The 14,818-nt window shown below is 34.3% G+C and overlaps 1 protein-coding gene across 2 annotated transcripts in view; it reads left to right on the top strand.

The window, feature by feature from the left end:
* Positions 1–14,818, top strand: part of UNC13C (unc-13 homolog C) — a 769,865-nt gene that overhangs the window by 323,436 nt on the left and 431,611 nt on the right. For both annotated transcript variants that reach the window (XM_072616138.1, XM_072616137.1), the window contains 2 exons: positions 5,529–5,756; positions 13,713–13,854. In XM_072616138.1, the coding sequence (XP_072472239.1) occupies positions 5,529–5,756; positions 13,713–13,854 (370 nt within the window). The remainder of the gene's footprint in view (positions 1–5,528; positions 5,757–13,712; positions 13,855–14,818) is intronic.

Here is a 14,818-nt window from a genome sequence, read left to right as displayed (position 1 = left end):
CTGCCCCTACATTGAGCTATTTTGCAGTAATGGAGTACATAAAAGAAATAATTATGGGACAACATAAAAGTATAAGTAACTTTTTAGGGTTTCAAGGTGGATTCCAGATGCTTCCAAATGAAAGAATATTCCTAATTCCTTAGTGTAATTACATTCCTGAACCTAAATAATATCCTTTTCATTATTCAATCAAAATTCACTTTTCATAATGACAAGCATTTGTTACTGTGTTTAGAAAGGGGGTAACTTGATCTTTGTTTTTCATCAAAAGACAGTTACATGATAAACTAGACCTAAACAGGACCAGTCTCATACCTCAGATTCAAACGTGGAATGAGATGTTATGATCATAGACTATTTAGTGTTTAATAAAAGAGGGCTGCTTAGCCATGACTGGGGAAGCATATTCAGTGAAGATGTACAATTGATTTATTTGAATGTAGCTTTATTGTGCCGGTGATAGTCATGATGTTTCCAAGTCTATTGCTTAGAATACTCAGGAAGAACACACACCTTCCTATATCCTGGCCTTTTTGTATTTGGCTGACCAAGAATCTGTGTCAGTGGTCCAAGTCTCTGAATTCCTGAATCAATTAAATAACTGAGATGGCTTCAATACCTTAATGGAAAGTTCTATAGTATAAGTTTTATATTTTATAAGTTAGGTTTGCAATATAAAACAGGATACATGATGTAATATGAAATAGTACAAGAATTTATGGTATTGGCCCCTAAGCTTTATTCTTATTTAAGGAAAATGATTAAAATTTTACAAAGTTCTCGTTTTACTTGAAATGGCTTTCACTTACCTTTTTCCCCCTATGCTAGCATGTTAACGTATTTAGAGATTCAATTGTAGTCACACTGTGACCCATCAATGGGCTTTCATGATTTCCTTCAAAATTTAAAACAAAAAAGATAAATCATTGATTCCTTCTGGCTTCCTATTGAACATCCTAAGATAGCTCTCATCATACTCTACTTAAGACATTTTTAGAATATGGTTACTTTCAGGAACTGGAATCCTAATGCAGTAATGAACACTTTAAGGTGTGTATGTTTGTTCTTGGTTAACATCTCATTATGATTTCTTAAACTTTCATGGAAACTTATAGTTCACAGAATCAATTTGTATGCATTGATCTTGTGGGATGACATTTTTTCTTTCCTAGTAATGGGTCTTTGGGCAAGTAAAATTCTACAACCTTGTATTTACCCGGTTCCAATGATGTAGGCTTCACAGTTCTTGAATCTCTTCAATCTATTCTTTCACTCCATCTCAGTTATACTTAAGGATGCATGTAACAAAGGACCTTTGAACTATCACCCACAGATATTCCATTGCCATTATGTGAAATTGTCTTATCTGACCCTAATTTCCTTTCATTTCATCTCTCCTTAGGCCTCACTCCAACTAAACCTGTTCTTTGATATCCCCATGACCTTCAGTCCCTCCATCTCTTACTATTCCCCTAGAACCCCATCTGAGCTATGGTTTCACAGACTTGCCTTCCCAGTATTGGGAAGTTATTGACTAGTGTAATATTGCACTTTCCTTCATTTTCAAATTCCTTGCCTCCTATGTGGATAAATTCTTTGTATTAAGTTATTGCCACTACAAATTCATGTTATTATATTTCAGCTGTGACCTCACTGCAGGAAAGAAATCCTTTTTCTTCTCCAAAATTGTTCTCAGCCCACTCCACATATATTCTAAATCTTCACCATTATACTCAAGGTTCCCTCCCCTCACCCTCCTCTACCCTTTCAGCTGAAATTTAGCTTTCTTCTCCTTTTCTTCTTCTTCTTCTTCTCCTCATCATCCTTCTCCTTTTCCCTTTTCTTCTTTTCCTTCTTCCTTCTCCTTCTTCTTCTCCTCCTTCTCTCTTCTCCTTCTTCTTCTTTCTCCTCTTCTTTCTTCTTCTTCTTCTTCTTCTTCTTCTTCTTCTTCTTCTTCTTCTTCTTCTTCTTCTCTCTCCTCCTCCTCCTCCTCCTCCTCCTCCTCCTCCTCCTCCTCCTTCTTCTTCTTCCCTGATAATTTTCAGCCGTGCTTAGTCACATTCATGCCTTCTGGCTCTGAATCAATCAGGGGCTGAGTCTTGCTTGTACAGTGTGGTAGATTGCCTTTTTGCTTTGTGGCCTTGCTCATGAGAAGGATCTTTTGATTTCCTGAATGGGACTCTGAGTAACTGTTTGTTAAGTGCCCTTCCCCCCAACTACTCTGATGTTGGTTCTCTACTGGTCTGATAGTGTATGTAGGTGATTGTATCACTTTGTTCAGACAGTTGGAGCCCTGTCGAATCTCTGTGCTAATTTCTATGCTTTTATTTTCTATACTCATGTCTTCCTACTTATCTGTACTTAAAGTAAGATTATTGACCCCATTTGAAGCTGTCTTTCCTTTAGAAAATCAGATCAAATAACCTATACTAGCAGGCCATCCTGAGTGTGCTATGGTGCTTGCTGCTATACCTGGGTAAAGGAAAGATTTTAAAAATTGTATAATACAAGACCCATAACCTCAAGGAACTTAGCATCTAGCTTACTCCCAGTCCTTATGCCTGAAAGTTGAAAAGAGTAAGCAGATAAATTTTGATATTTTTGGGAAGCATTTGCTAAGCAAATTAATATAGTTTAGCTGATATGACTGGCATAACATAGATAAAGCAAATGTTTCTACTTACCATCAGTCTGACTGAGCTTCATTTTCAAACATTAGCTTTTTGTCTGTTGATTAACATTTGTAAAGTGTTCAAAGTAAATTGTAAAAATTTTTCTTTTGTTTACAAGCTTTGAATATGTTGAGTTTAGGTCTTTGAGTAGAGACTCTCTTAAACTCCCAGTTTCTATGATGGTGCTCATTGCTTGAAAGCTCTTCCAAATAATAGTGTTGTGGTGGTTATTGTTGTTGAGTCATTTTAGTCATGTCAGACTCTTCATGACCTCATTTGGGGTTATTTTGGCAAAGGTAATGGAGTGGTTTGCCATTTTCTTCTTCAGTTCATTTTACATATGAGAAAACTGAGGTCAATAAGGTTAAGTGATTTGCCAGGGTTCCACAACTAGTAAGTGTCTGAGGCCAGATTTCAACTCGGGAAGATGAGTTTTCCTTGTTCAAAGTCAAGTGCTTTATCCAATTCAATACCAACCTTCACCCTTTTTTCTTTCATAATATTACTTTGGAGATACAGATTTTTTCCTAAAGACTTCTTTATCAGCACCCTCCCCCCCAAATTTTGGCATGTTGTCTCATTTTTATTTTTATTACAATTTTTTATTTTTTTAAGTTGTATTTAACCTTCCCATTACTGATGCCTTGGTTTTTTGTTCATACTTTTATTGTAGTAATTTTTATTTCAGTTATTTTTTGTAAAAGATATATTTAAATTCATGCCTTTTTTCATTTATGAGTTCTTTGTGTTCTAGTCTAGTCAGTTTTTATAAATGCATTGTACCACTCTGAAAAAATAAATGTACTCTTAATTTCTCGTTAGGTAATCACCAAATATATTTCATATCTATTTGTGAATATTTTATTCATATCCTTAATTTCTTTCCCAATTATCTTTCATATTTGTCTAAGTCCAAAAGATACGTTAAGATCCTCAACAAATATTGTCTTACTGTCTAGGTGCTAATTTAATTAAGTTTAATTTTAATTATTTGTATTTCCATTTAATGTATATGTGTGTGTATGTTGTGTGTATACATATTTATGTATGTACATATATTTAGTACATGTCAATATATTTATAAGTGAATATATATACGTAATTAACTATATGTATGTAGTTAATTTTAGTATTTTTTCATTGTATATGGCACCATTAAACATAATTTAGTTTCTTTGCCTCTTTTAACTATACTTCTACATACTTATATCTTCTGAAATAAAGAATGTTATGCTTGCTTTACTGAACCTTGAACATTCTATTACAGGGTGTAATATATTTGACATTTCTCTCTGGTTTTGACCTATAAATTTTAGAATATACATGGTGACCTCTGATTCCAGTAATTCCAGATATATTTTCTTTTATGTTTCTTGAATTATAGTAGTGAAATATTTGTGGTTATTTTGTTGCATTATGTTTTCATGGAAGTCAATTGATTCTTAGATTTTTTTTCTCTTTTTCTGTCCTTATTTCTTAGTTATTTTAATGGTATTAAATGATCTAGTTTCCTGATTTTTGGCATGGCTCCAACATTTATTTTTGTATCATTGTGACTATTCTTGGTCAGAAACTTCTTGTTTCCCCAACTATGATGGACTGAGACAATTAGTGAGGATCCTGTCTCTCCCTCTTGCAGTTAGTTCCAAAGTCTTTACTCAGTACCCACTATAGCTACCAGTCACAAGAAGCATCCAGCTCAGGACTAGGGTTGGAGTAGGAACTGGAGGGACAAGCAGAATGTTGTATTAATAGCTTTTTGTTATTGTTATTATTGTTGTTGTTTTTATCTGATGGAGATCTTTTGCCTTAAAATGCTTGTTCTTTTACTACATTTGCTGAATTTCTTACTGTTTTTGAAATGGAAGTTGGGATAACTAGATTTGACCAGAACCTTTCCCTTTGCCACTTTCCTAAAGACCATTACCTATGTAATTGCAGCAATTTAAAACCAACATCAGATGATTATACCATATAAATGTATGCATTCTATTAACTTGTTATGAATATGTTTAATATTTTAGTATGCACAAGTTGTGATTGTGTGACTTCCCTAGTGCACATTAAAATGGATGACAAGGGCATTTAGCATGCACTTTCAAATTAGCTTCAATGGGATGCTTCCATTTTAAACTTTCTTTTGCTTTTTAAATGTCAGTGTAAAATTCCCAAAGATTAAGCCAAGATAAAAAAAAGGTAATCAACCCTTTCTATACTCATAATATTCATCACTTTTAGCCATTTCTAATCATTTAGTAGTTTTATTCTTTTTAATGATAGATGAGTGCATATAGATGTGTGTGTGTGTGTGTCTGTGTGTGTGTGTGTGTGTGTGTGTGTGTGTGTGTATATATATATATATATATATATATATATATATATATATATATATATATATATATATATATATATATATATATATATATGCCTAGGATACAAAGAAAGGTACAAGACTACCCCTGCCCTTGGAAAGCTTATAACATTTCTCAAATGATATCATTGACATTGTTATAATATTCCTTATGCCTCTTCATAATAGGGTAATCTAATTTATCCATCCATGTTGACTTTCACCAACAGTCCAATCCAATAAACATACATTGAGTGTTTCCTGTGTGCCAGGCACTTTGTTAAGTGCTAGGGGTGTAATTGATAAAAAGAAAGATAGTCCCTCCCTTCAAAGAGCTTATGAGTGGGGGAAGGCAACAAAGAACCAGGAAGATGGGAGGATGGAACAGCAAGGATGCAAGGACAACACGTTTGTTGGAGTTCAAACCCAGCAGACCAACAGATGCAAAGTGGACATACAACCATTAAAAAATAAGTATACTAATAATGCTTAACTTTTTGTCCTAGGAGCTGCAGAGAAGAGTTCTAAGCATGGTGCTGAAGATAAGACTCAGACGATTATTACAGCCATGAAGGAACGGATGAAGATAAGAGAGAGAAATAGACCAGAAGTGTTTGAAGTGATTCAGGAAATGTTCCAGATTTCCAAAGAAGACTTTGTACAATATACAAAGGCTGCCAAACAGAGTGTATTGGATGGGACATCTAAGTGGTCAGCTAAAATAACCATCACAGGTGAGAAGGTCCAATAAAATGTGTCTCATTTTTTATTTGAATTTGAGAGGACTGGAGTCAAATCCTGTCTCAAAAACTGACTAGATATGTGACTCAACCTCTGTAAGCCTCAGTTATTCTCATCTGCAAAATAGATATAATAAAATCACACATCTCTTAAGTTGTAAGACCCAAATAAGAATATATGTAAAGAATATTGCAAACTTTGAAATGCTATATAAATGTTAATTATTGCTATTATTATTTCATAGTTAGATTTTTATCCCAAACCTTAGGAATTATAGGAAAAAGCCAATAAATTATAGTAGAATAAACTATATCAAATAATTAATTAAAATAAAAATAACAATAATAAGACAGAATATGGGAGAAAATTTTGTTGTGCTTTCTCTTTGTCAGAGAATATATGGACTATTGTGATCACTTCTGAGGACTGTGAGAGAAAGTATATTTACAAGTTAGCAAATACACTAGAGTGGTAGCAGTGTCAGAGGAGAGAAGGGAGGTATGTTGGAGAGATATTGCAAAGTTAAAATTGACAGGCTTTGGCAACAGATGGGATATGAGGGATGAGAGATAGTCAGGAATCCAGGATACCTCTAGGGTTCTGAGCATGAAGAAGATTGTTGGTGTTGCCCTCCGCTATAATAGGAAAGATAGGGGGAGGGTTTAAGGGAAAGGTAATGACTTCTGACATTTTGTGATTCTGAAATGCAAGGGGTTTAAAATTAAAAACTAAAATGTGCATGATTATCACAATACATCAAACAGAAACTTTGTCATTATCTCTTGCCATTATCAGCTTCTAACACAAATCATAAGTAAAGAAAAGAAAGTTATTTTTTCTAGCCTAAAGATATTTTTCTGTTTTATAGTTGAGGCTACTTACTTTTTTCTTTTTTGAAATTCTCTTCTGCCTACTCTGAGCACCAGATAAATTGTAAAAGATGCTACTCTTTTTGTGTGCCATTGCTTAATTGGAAGAATAACTGCTATCTTCTGTGGATTTCATAATAAAACAAAGATCACCTCCAGTTAGCATTTGAACATAGAAGTTCAGGATTCTCTATCTCTTTTAACTTCTTGAGTCATATTTAGAATCTTTTCCACTTTCCTATGTCACTAAGAACAACTGCTATTGCATCTGGAAAAATCCACTCAAGGTTCTTGAATCACCCAGTGGAAAATAACATGAAGATTTTGTTCATACTTAGTTAATTTGATCAAAGACAGCAAAATCATCTTATCCATAGATATATAGGGCTGAAAAGATTTAGTGACCACTGAATTCCTCTTTTACATATAATAAAAATTGGTCTGGAGAAATTAAATTACTGGCAGTGTCATATAGATAGTTAGGTACAGAGGGGGAGGTTAAACATAGATCCTTCCACCAGTGAATCTACTTTAATTCACTACCTTATTAATAAAAACTTAAATGCATCTGTGATCTCATCAGTCATGTTTCCTGCAATGGTAGACTGATCCTTGCCTGGTTGCCTTTTAGTTACTCTTATTTATGTCTTCCCATAGTTTGGTTCAAGGAGACCATCCAGTGTGCTGGGGAAGTACTTTGTTGAGTTTTCCTGATACAAGGATAGAAATGGAGCATGTACACTGGTCATTAACTATCCCATCATTTTAAATCATTTTTTATGATATCATTCACTCTAGTTCTTTGTGATTCCTTATTTGCTATGTAGGGGCAGCTAAGTGGCACAGTGAATGAAGCACAGGCATTGGAACCAGTAATCATTTTCATTTTTACTTTAAGTACAACCTCAGACACTAACTGTATGACCTTGGGCAAGTCATTTACCCCTTTGTGCCTCACTTTCCTTGTCTGTAAAATGATCTGGGGAAGTAAATGGTGAACCACCCAGTATCTTTGCCAAGAAAACCCTAAATGGGGTCACAAAATGTCTGGCATAGCTGAAAAACAGCTCAACAACATTTGTTATGTATTATACCCTGCTAATATTCACCAGTCACCTTTAAATTGCTTTATGGGTGATTCTCAAGTTTAATTTTTTAGAAACACTAGTGGTCCATAACTTTATACTTTCAAACACTAATAAATATTAATATGACAATAAATATTAATAAATATTGATATGACTAACTACTAATAAATATTGATATGACAAAGTTAAGCCTTAATTTTCTGGAAGAAATTTAGAGGCATTAATGGAAATTTGCAGTTTGCCAAAGACAATCCAATCCTCTCTCCTCCTCCTGTTTAATTCTAGGCCCAACTCACTGTCTGTTCGTAGTGTCAGTACAAGATATATGTACTGATGGATGATTCCCATAGGTCAGACAATCTAACAATATGACATGATCTGGGCAATAGGAATTCTTCATCCTCGTGATAATTTTCATATTCAGACCAAACTCTTCTAAGTGTTTACAAATCTTATACAGGAGACTCTGCAATATTCTCAGACTTGATGCAACCAGCACACTATCACCCATATATAGAAATATTAGGAGGGATCCACAACTATAGAGAAACTCTTTTCAGTATGGATTCTATAATAGATAAATACAATGACAATGGCAGATACCATTAGAAAAACATGACTCTCCTTTTTGAATGCTTCTCCTTATACTGTGATCAATATTCCTTCTGTTTTTATATCTTACAAAGATTCTTGAGTAAGTTTGACATATTTTGACATGTTGTTAAAAGAGAGCCTTTAATGTGCTCCTCCAAAGAAAATGCCTTTTTTATATCACCAACACAGTAAGTACAGTGGGATCTGGTATTTTCTGTGTCTTTCTGGCAACTGTGTGATTTAAAAGATATGATCTATTGTACAGGGGGAGTTTAGATGGTGCAGTAGATTGATAGAAGATAGACTCATCTTCATGAGTTCAGATCCAGCCTCAGACATTCCTAGCTGTGTGACTCTAGACAAGTCACTTATTTGTGTTTACCTTAGTTTGCCAAGATGAACTGGAGAAGGAAATGGCAAAGCACTCTATTATCTTTGACAAGAAATTCCCAAATTGGATCATGAAGAGTCAGACATGACTGAAACAACTGAATGATGACAATGAATGAACTGTTATGAAAAATCATCTGTGGAAATATGCCTGTTTCCTACTAATACTCTTTTTGGGGGGTTATCAAGAGGTTATTGCAATACCAGAAGATGATATTGTTTTAATTGCTTGCCATAGTTTCTCTCATTTTTATTCTTCTATCTTTGTATTAATTTTTTTCTTTGAGTCACCAGGTCAGTGGTCTGACTCTACATAGGTTATTCTGAAATGATTCCCATATTGTAATGAGTCATTTCCTATCTACTAATATATAATTAATTTCATTTTTGTGATTTTATTCAACATTTTCTGAATGTTCTGTATCTTCTAACTCTCCTCTTGATAGAAGTATTTGTCATGTACCATATAACCACAAGGCTTATTGTAGTCTGTAAGTCTTTGGCTTCTCTCATTACTTACTCCTGATACTTATTTTTCTCTTTGTTTTAAAAATTCCTTATTTTTCCACTTTATGTAGAAGTCATTGAAGATCAAGAATTTTATAAAGTTCTTCCTAGAATTTTTTTCATCTCTTAATCCTCTGTAACACGTCATTATGTAGGCAGCAGTTATTTTCATGGTGGTCTTTCATGGTGGTACTTGGGCACGTTGCGATTGGAGATGACCAGATGTCCTATAGAACATTTGTTGTTAGCACTAGGCACAGGGTCAAGGTAACACTACCAATTCCTCTATTGGCTTCTTTAGGAAAAACCTGTGAGCCATTCTTCCATTCTTCCACAATGTATTCTGATTTTGCTTATAAAGAGAGTACCAGGATTAATAAGACTCAATCTATTAAAAAAAAAAGAGGGAGTAGGGAATCCTTGCAGATTATATGCAGATTATTATAATTTTTTCTATACATACACTTATAAAGATAAAGTGACATAAGCATATGTAGGTGATGCACAACAAACGGCTTGTCAGATGAGCTTTCTAAAGTTTAGTATAAATGAAAATATTGACAGGCACCCACTTGAGATATGCATGAACCATGGAGTTCATGAGTTTATCTTGACTGAGTAAATTAAACTGGCTCAAGCGAAAGGAGGTTATTGCAATCTGATGTATTCTGAATATTAAACAGCCCTTTCAGGTTAATGTTATATATTAACATGTTGATCATTAGTTGTAATAATAGACATTTACTTTATTATTAAAAATTTCATTGAACTAATAAGAATTGAATCAAAGTTAGAACTTGGAGATAGCTTTTCTTCCTTCATGTGTATTTGGGGAGAAACTCACTGATCTCTTATTTAAAATACTCTCTGTAAATTTCTTGAGTTAAGTTTTATTTCCTATTTATTATTTGCCATCATACTGGAAGGAATAGAAGGCCATGGGTTTTCATAGAAAATAATGATAATAATAATATTAATTATTGTTATCACTATTATAATACTACCTTATCTTTATATAGCAATTTCAGGTTTGCAAAGTGTTTTGCATATGTTGTCTCTTTAGACCTCCTAACAAACCTATGAAATAGTTATTACAGGTAATGAAACTGCTAAAGTTGTGCTTGGTGGAGAGACAAAGTGTTCAGGTGACAAGGCCTAGGTTAATGGAGCTTCATGGATGTTATGTTGATCTTGAATATCTGTTAGTGCTTTATTGGGTCTATATTATGATAGCAAGGGGCAGCTGGGTGGTGCAGTGGATAGAGCACCAGTGCAGGAGTCAGGAGGACCTGAGTTGAAATCTCACCTCAGACACTTGACACTCACTAGCTGCGTGACCTTGGGCAAGTCACTTAACCCCAATTGCCTCATCCTGGGTCATCTCCAGTCATCCTGATGAATATCTGGTCACTGGATTCAGATGGTTCTGGAGGAGAAGTGAGACTGGTGGCCTGTACAGCCCTCCCTCCCTCAAAACAAAGCCACGGGCCAGTCATGTCATCATTTCTCTGATGGTATGCTCTTTGGCAACAAAGTACGAACACACATTACGATAGCAGATAACTAGAACTAACTTTTTCTTCTTGCCAAGGCTATAAGCTATAAATGAATTTTACCAGCCATCTAAATTTTACTTCTAAATGTAATTAAAGAAACAAAACAGTTCTTAAGTCCAACTCCTCCCTAAAAATGAAGAACTATAAATTAGTTCTTATTAGAGCTAATTAGAAATTAGTTCTAATTAGAAATTTACTTATTATTTTTTGTGCCAAAGGTAAATATATGTATATGTGTGTGTATACAGACGTGAAATTATATACATAATATCATATTACCATATATACACATCTACTATATAACTACATTTGATATATGTATAGATATATGCATGGATGTATACATATAGATATGTGTATATTATGTATATATTTTCATGTCTGTTTATTTATATACATTCACACATGAAAACAAATATACTAAGATTAGTATATGTGTATTTATGTTTATATGTATACATATTAAGAAACATCCTTATTATGTATATATTTCCATGTGTGTATACATATGTATATACATACCTTTGGCTAAAATAGCTAAATATATCATATATATGTAAAAATAGATACACTCATGTGTTATGTATATGTTTTCATGTGTGTATACACACATTCACCTTTGACTCAAAAAATAAGATTATATGTGTGTGTGTGTGTGTGTGTTATATTCCTCACAGTTGTGCTCCTCTTGTCACCTTTTCCATACACCTCCCAGTGTATGGGAACGAGATAAGCAGGGAAAGAAAGGGTGATGATAGGAATACTACTTTAAGTAACATTTAAGCCTTCACAATCATGAGACAATCATTGTACCATGTGGTACAATGGAAAGTACACTTGAGTTTGGAGTCACACCTCCTGGGTATGATACTTTCTATTTATAGTAGAACTGGGGCTAGCCTCTTAATCTCTCTGGAATTCTAATCAATGTCATTACTAGTGGTCCCATAGAACACAGATTAGTGAACCTGCCTTCTACCTCTTGGCAGAAAGGTGGTGGATTCTAGATCTGGATTGAAGCATACAATTTCAGATATGACTGCTGTCTTGATTTGGAAGGGGGCTGAGTAACTGGGTGGCACAGCGTATAGAACTTCTAGACCTGAAGTCCGGAAGACATTGTTTCCTGAGGTAAAATCTGCTGTCAGATACTTACTATGTGACCCTGGGCAAGTCACTTAACCCTAATGGCCTCAGTTTCCTTATCTATAAAATGATCTAGAAAAGGAAACAGCAAACCACTCCAATCTTTGCCAAGAAAATCCCCAGTGGGCTCATGTACATGAACGCAAATGACTGAACACATTGTTTCTTTGGCTACTTATTTATTAGGACAGAATTTTTTTTGGAGGGGGGGAGAGAATTTTGGAAGGACAGAATTGGTTATATATAAAAAGAAAAAGAATACCAACATAATTTAAAAAAAAAAAAAACAACAAACTCCAGACCTCAGTTTTCTCATTTGTAAATAACAACAATAACAAAAAGAGGAAAGTGGAATTGCATGGCCACTATCTTGAGTCTAAATCTATACTGTAGATATAGCAAGGATTGAGTATATCTTCAGATGCAAAGACCAAAAATAGTAATATACATCATAAATAGTATTTCATTCATTGCCATTTGTTTCCCAAAGACTACACTGTGCATATTAATTCAACTGAATTTTAAGATATTAAACACAGCTATACACACATCACTATATATTAAATTTTATAGCTTATTAATTAAGAGAATGTGACACCTATATAGATAACCTATATAAAATGCAAGATAATATCTGAAAAGTTTGTGAGACAGATGACAACTAAATGCTTTGCAGGATCCAGGCAGCAAAAGGTCATTACTGACATAGACTGGGAAAGAAGGCAGTGTAGAATCAGAATTCCAGTTTCATGGAAGAAATGTAATTAAAATTTTTAAAATAGGAATTAATAGTTGAAGAGGAGAAGAGTGAGAGCAAAAGAAGCCATAGAATTTAGATCTGAATGAGACCTTAAGAGATGATCTAGTCAAATCTATTCTGAAGGGGAAGAGAATGGGGCCTTAGGAAGTAACATGACTTGCATTAGGTCATAGGAATATTAAATATTAGAGGCAGCTTTTCAGTCTAATTCTGTCTCAAATCCAGTGTTTTTTCCAGTATTTGACCATGGGCATAGTCAATAGCATGAGCAAATTCTGGAGGCAGAAAAGCATGAGATGTGTTTAGGAGACAATAAATAACTCTAACATAGAATACACACAGGGAAATATCAGGTAAGTAAGGATACAAATGATGATATTAGGTTGTGTAGTACTGGTAAAGGAGTTTAAATTTGGGTTGTGAAATTGGATATCAGTGAATAATTTTGAGTTGAAGAGTGATTTTATCTGTACTGGAACAAGATCAGTTTTAGAGCACATTGGAGAGGAAAATATGAAATAAAAAGAAAGAACAGAAGACCAATTAAGTGTTTATGGTAATAGCACATTCAGGATGTAATAAGGGATTGTACTATGTGGTAATAGTGGGAAAAGAGAGCAGGGGATGGACACTGAGACTCACAAAGGAGGATTTGGTAGACCACCTAGCTATGAGAGATGAGGGATAGGGAACAGTCAAAAACAATCTTATTTCTAACATAGTGGAATATTTCTAGGTGAATAGTGGGGACATTGACAAGAAATAGTAAAACCAGAAAACAAAGTGTCTTTAGGGAAGTTGTTGAGTTTGATAAATCAATGAGACATCATTCAGATAGCTGAAGCAATACTGTCTTCTGAGGTAAGCAACATTACTTAGAAATAAAATAAAGGAGTGCAATGGGGTAACTATGTCTCATTAAATATCCATCCTATAAGCCCCCATGCACCTACACTCCTGCCAACCATTGGGATACTGTGTTGTCATAATCCTATGAATTTCTTAACAGTAAAAGCCCTTTCTTTTGGTTTTATTTCAGTGGTTTCTGCTCAAGGCTTACAAGCTAAGGACAAAACAGGATCAAGTGATCCATATGTTACAGTTCAAGTTGGAAAAAACAAGAGAAGAACCAAGACTATTTTTGGAAACTTAAATCCAGTCTGGGATGAAAAGTTTTATTTGTGAGTATGCAGTATGTAACAAAGTGATTTTGGAAAGCACAATAAGGCAAATACACAAGACAAAATCATTCATTTTTCCTTCAGAAAGTACTCAGTAAAATCAGCAATAAGAACTTATTTTATTGTTCTCCTGATATAAAATTGTCAATCATGATAAGCAAAGAATTTTTTAAAAGTACTTATAAAAGTTTGATATAATAATGGAAATATTTTATGGGGAAATTTAGGATATTAGGTGGTCCAAAATTTGGACAACCTCCCAAGATATATACATCACCTGAAGCAAAGTAAAATAATTAAATGAATTGATACACACACACACACACACACACACACACACACACATATAGTCAGCCTTAAAAAAAAAAACCTTTAATATATAATATTTCTTCCTTTTACTACAATCACACATTTTTCATATGACATTGAGTTCACAAGATTTTGACAAACATTGTTTAATCCTTTATCATGAAACCTCATATCACATTGGCTGTTTTTTATGTTTCTGAATTGTCCATATTTCTAAATCTAGCCTTCTGTATAGCCTATCAAGAGTTCCAAAGGTACGGAAACATGTTTTTGTCCTTAGCTAAGATTCCTTTTTTGTGACATGTTACAGTGTTTTGCTACAGTATCTAGTAGTCGTCGGAGAGTTAGAAAGTGGTGTTGGTGTCATTGGGTCTTTGATTCTCACTGACTGTTCTCAGTTTTCTAGTTTTTACTAATATTCCTGGCTGAGAAAAGATGTCAAGTTTTATACTGTATGGAATTGGGGGCTGGGAATGCAGAAAATCTGGGAATTAAAAGAGGAAACGTGTTATAGGGAGAGGGAGAAGGAGAGGGAGAGGGAGAGGGAGGGAGAGAGAGAGAGGGAGAGAGAGAGAGAGAGAGAGAGAGGGAGGGAGGGAGAGAGAAGGGGAGGGAGGGAGGGAGAGAGAGAGAGGGAGAGAGAGAGAGAGGGAGG

This window comes from Notamacropus eugenii, chromosome 1 (genome assembly GCF_028372415.1).
Source record: "Notamacropus eugenii isolate mMacEug1 chromosome 1, mMacEug1.pri_v2, whole genome shotgun sequence".
NCBI classification, from domain to species: Eukaryota; Metazoa; Chordata; class Mammalia; order Diprotodontia; family Macropodidae; genus Notamacropus; species Notamacropus eugenii.
The sequence above is the reverse complement of the archived record's forward strand: the minus strand, read 5'-3'. Positions and strand labels throughout refer to the sequence as shown.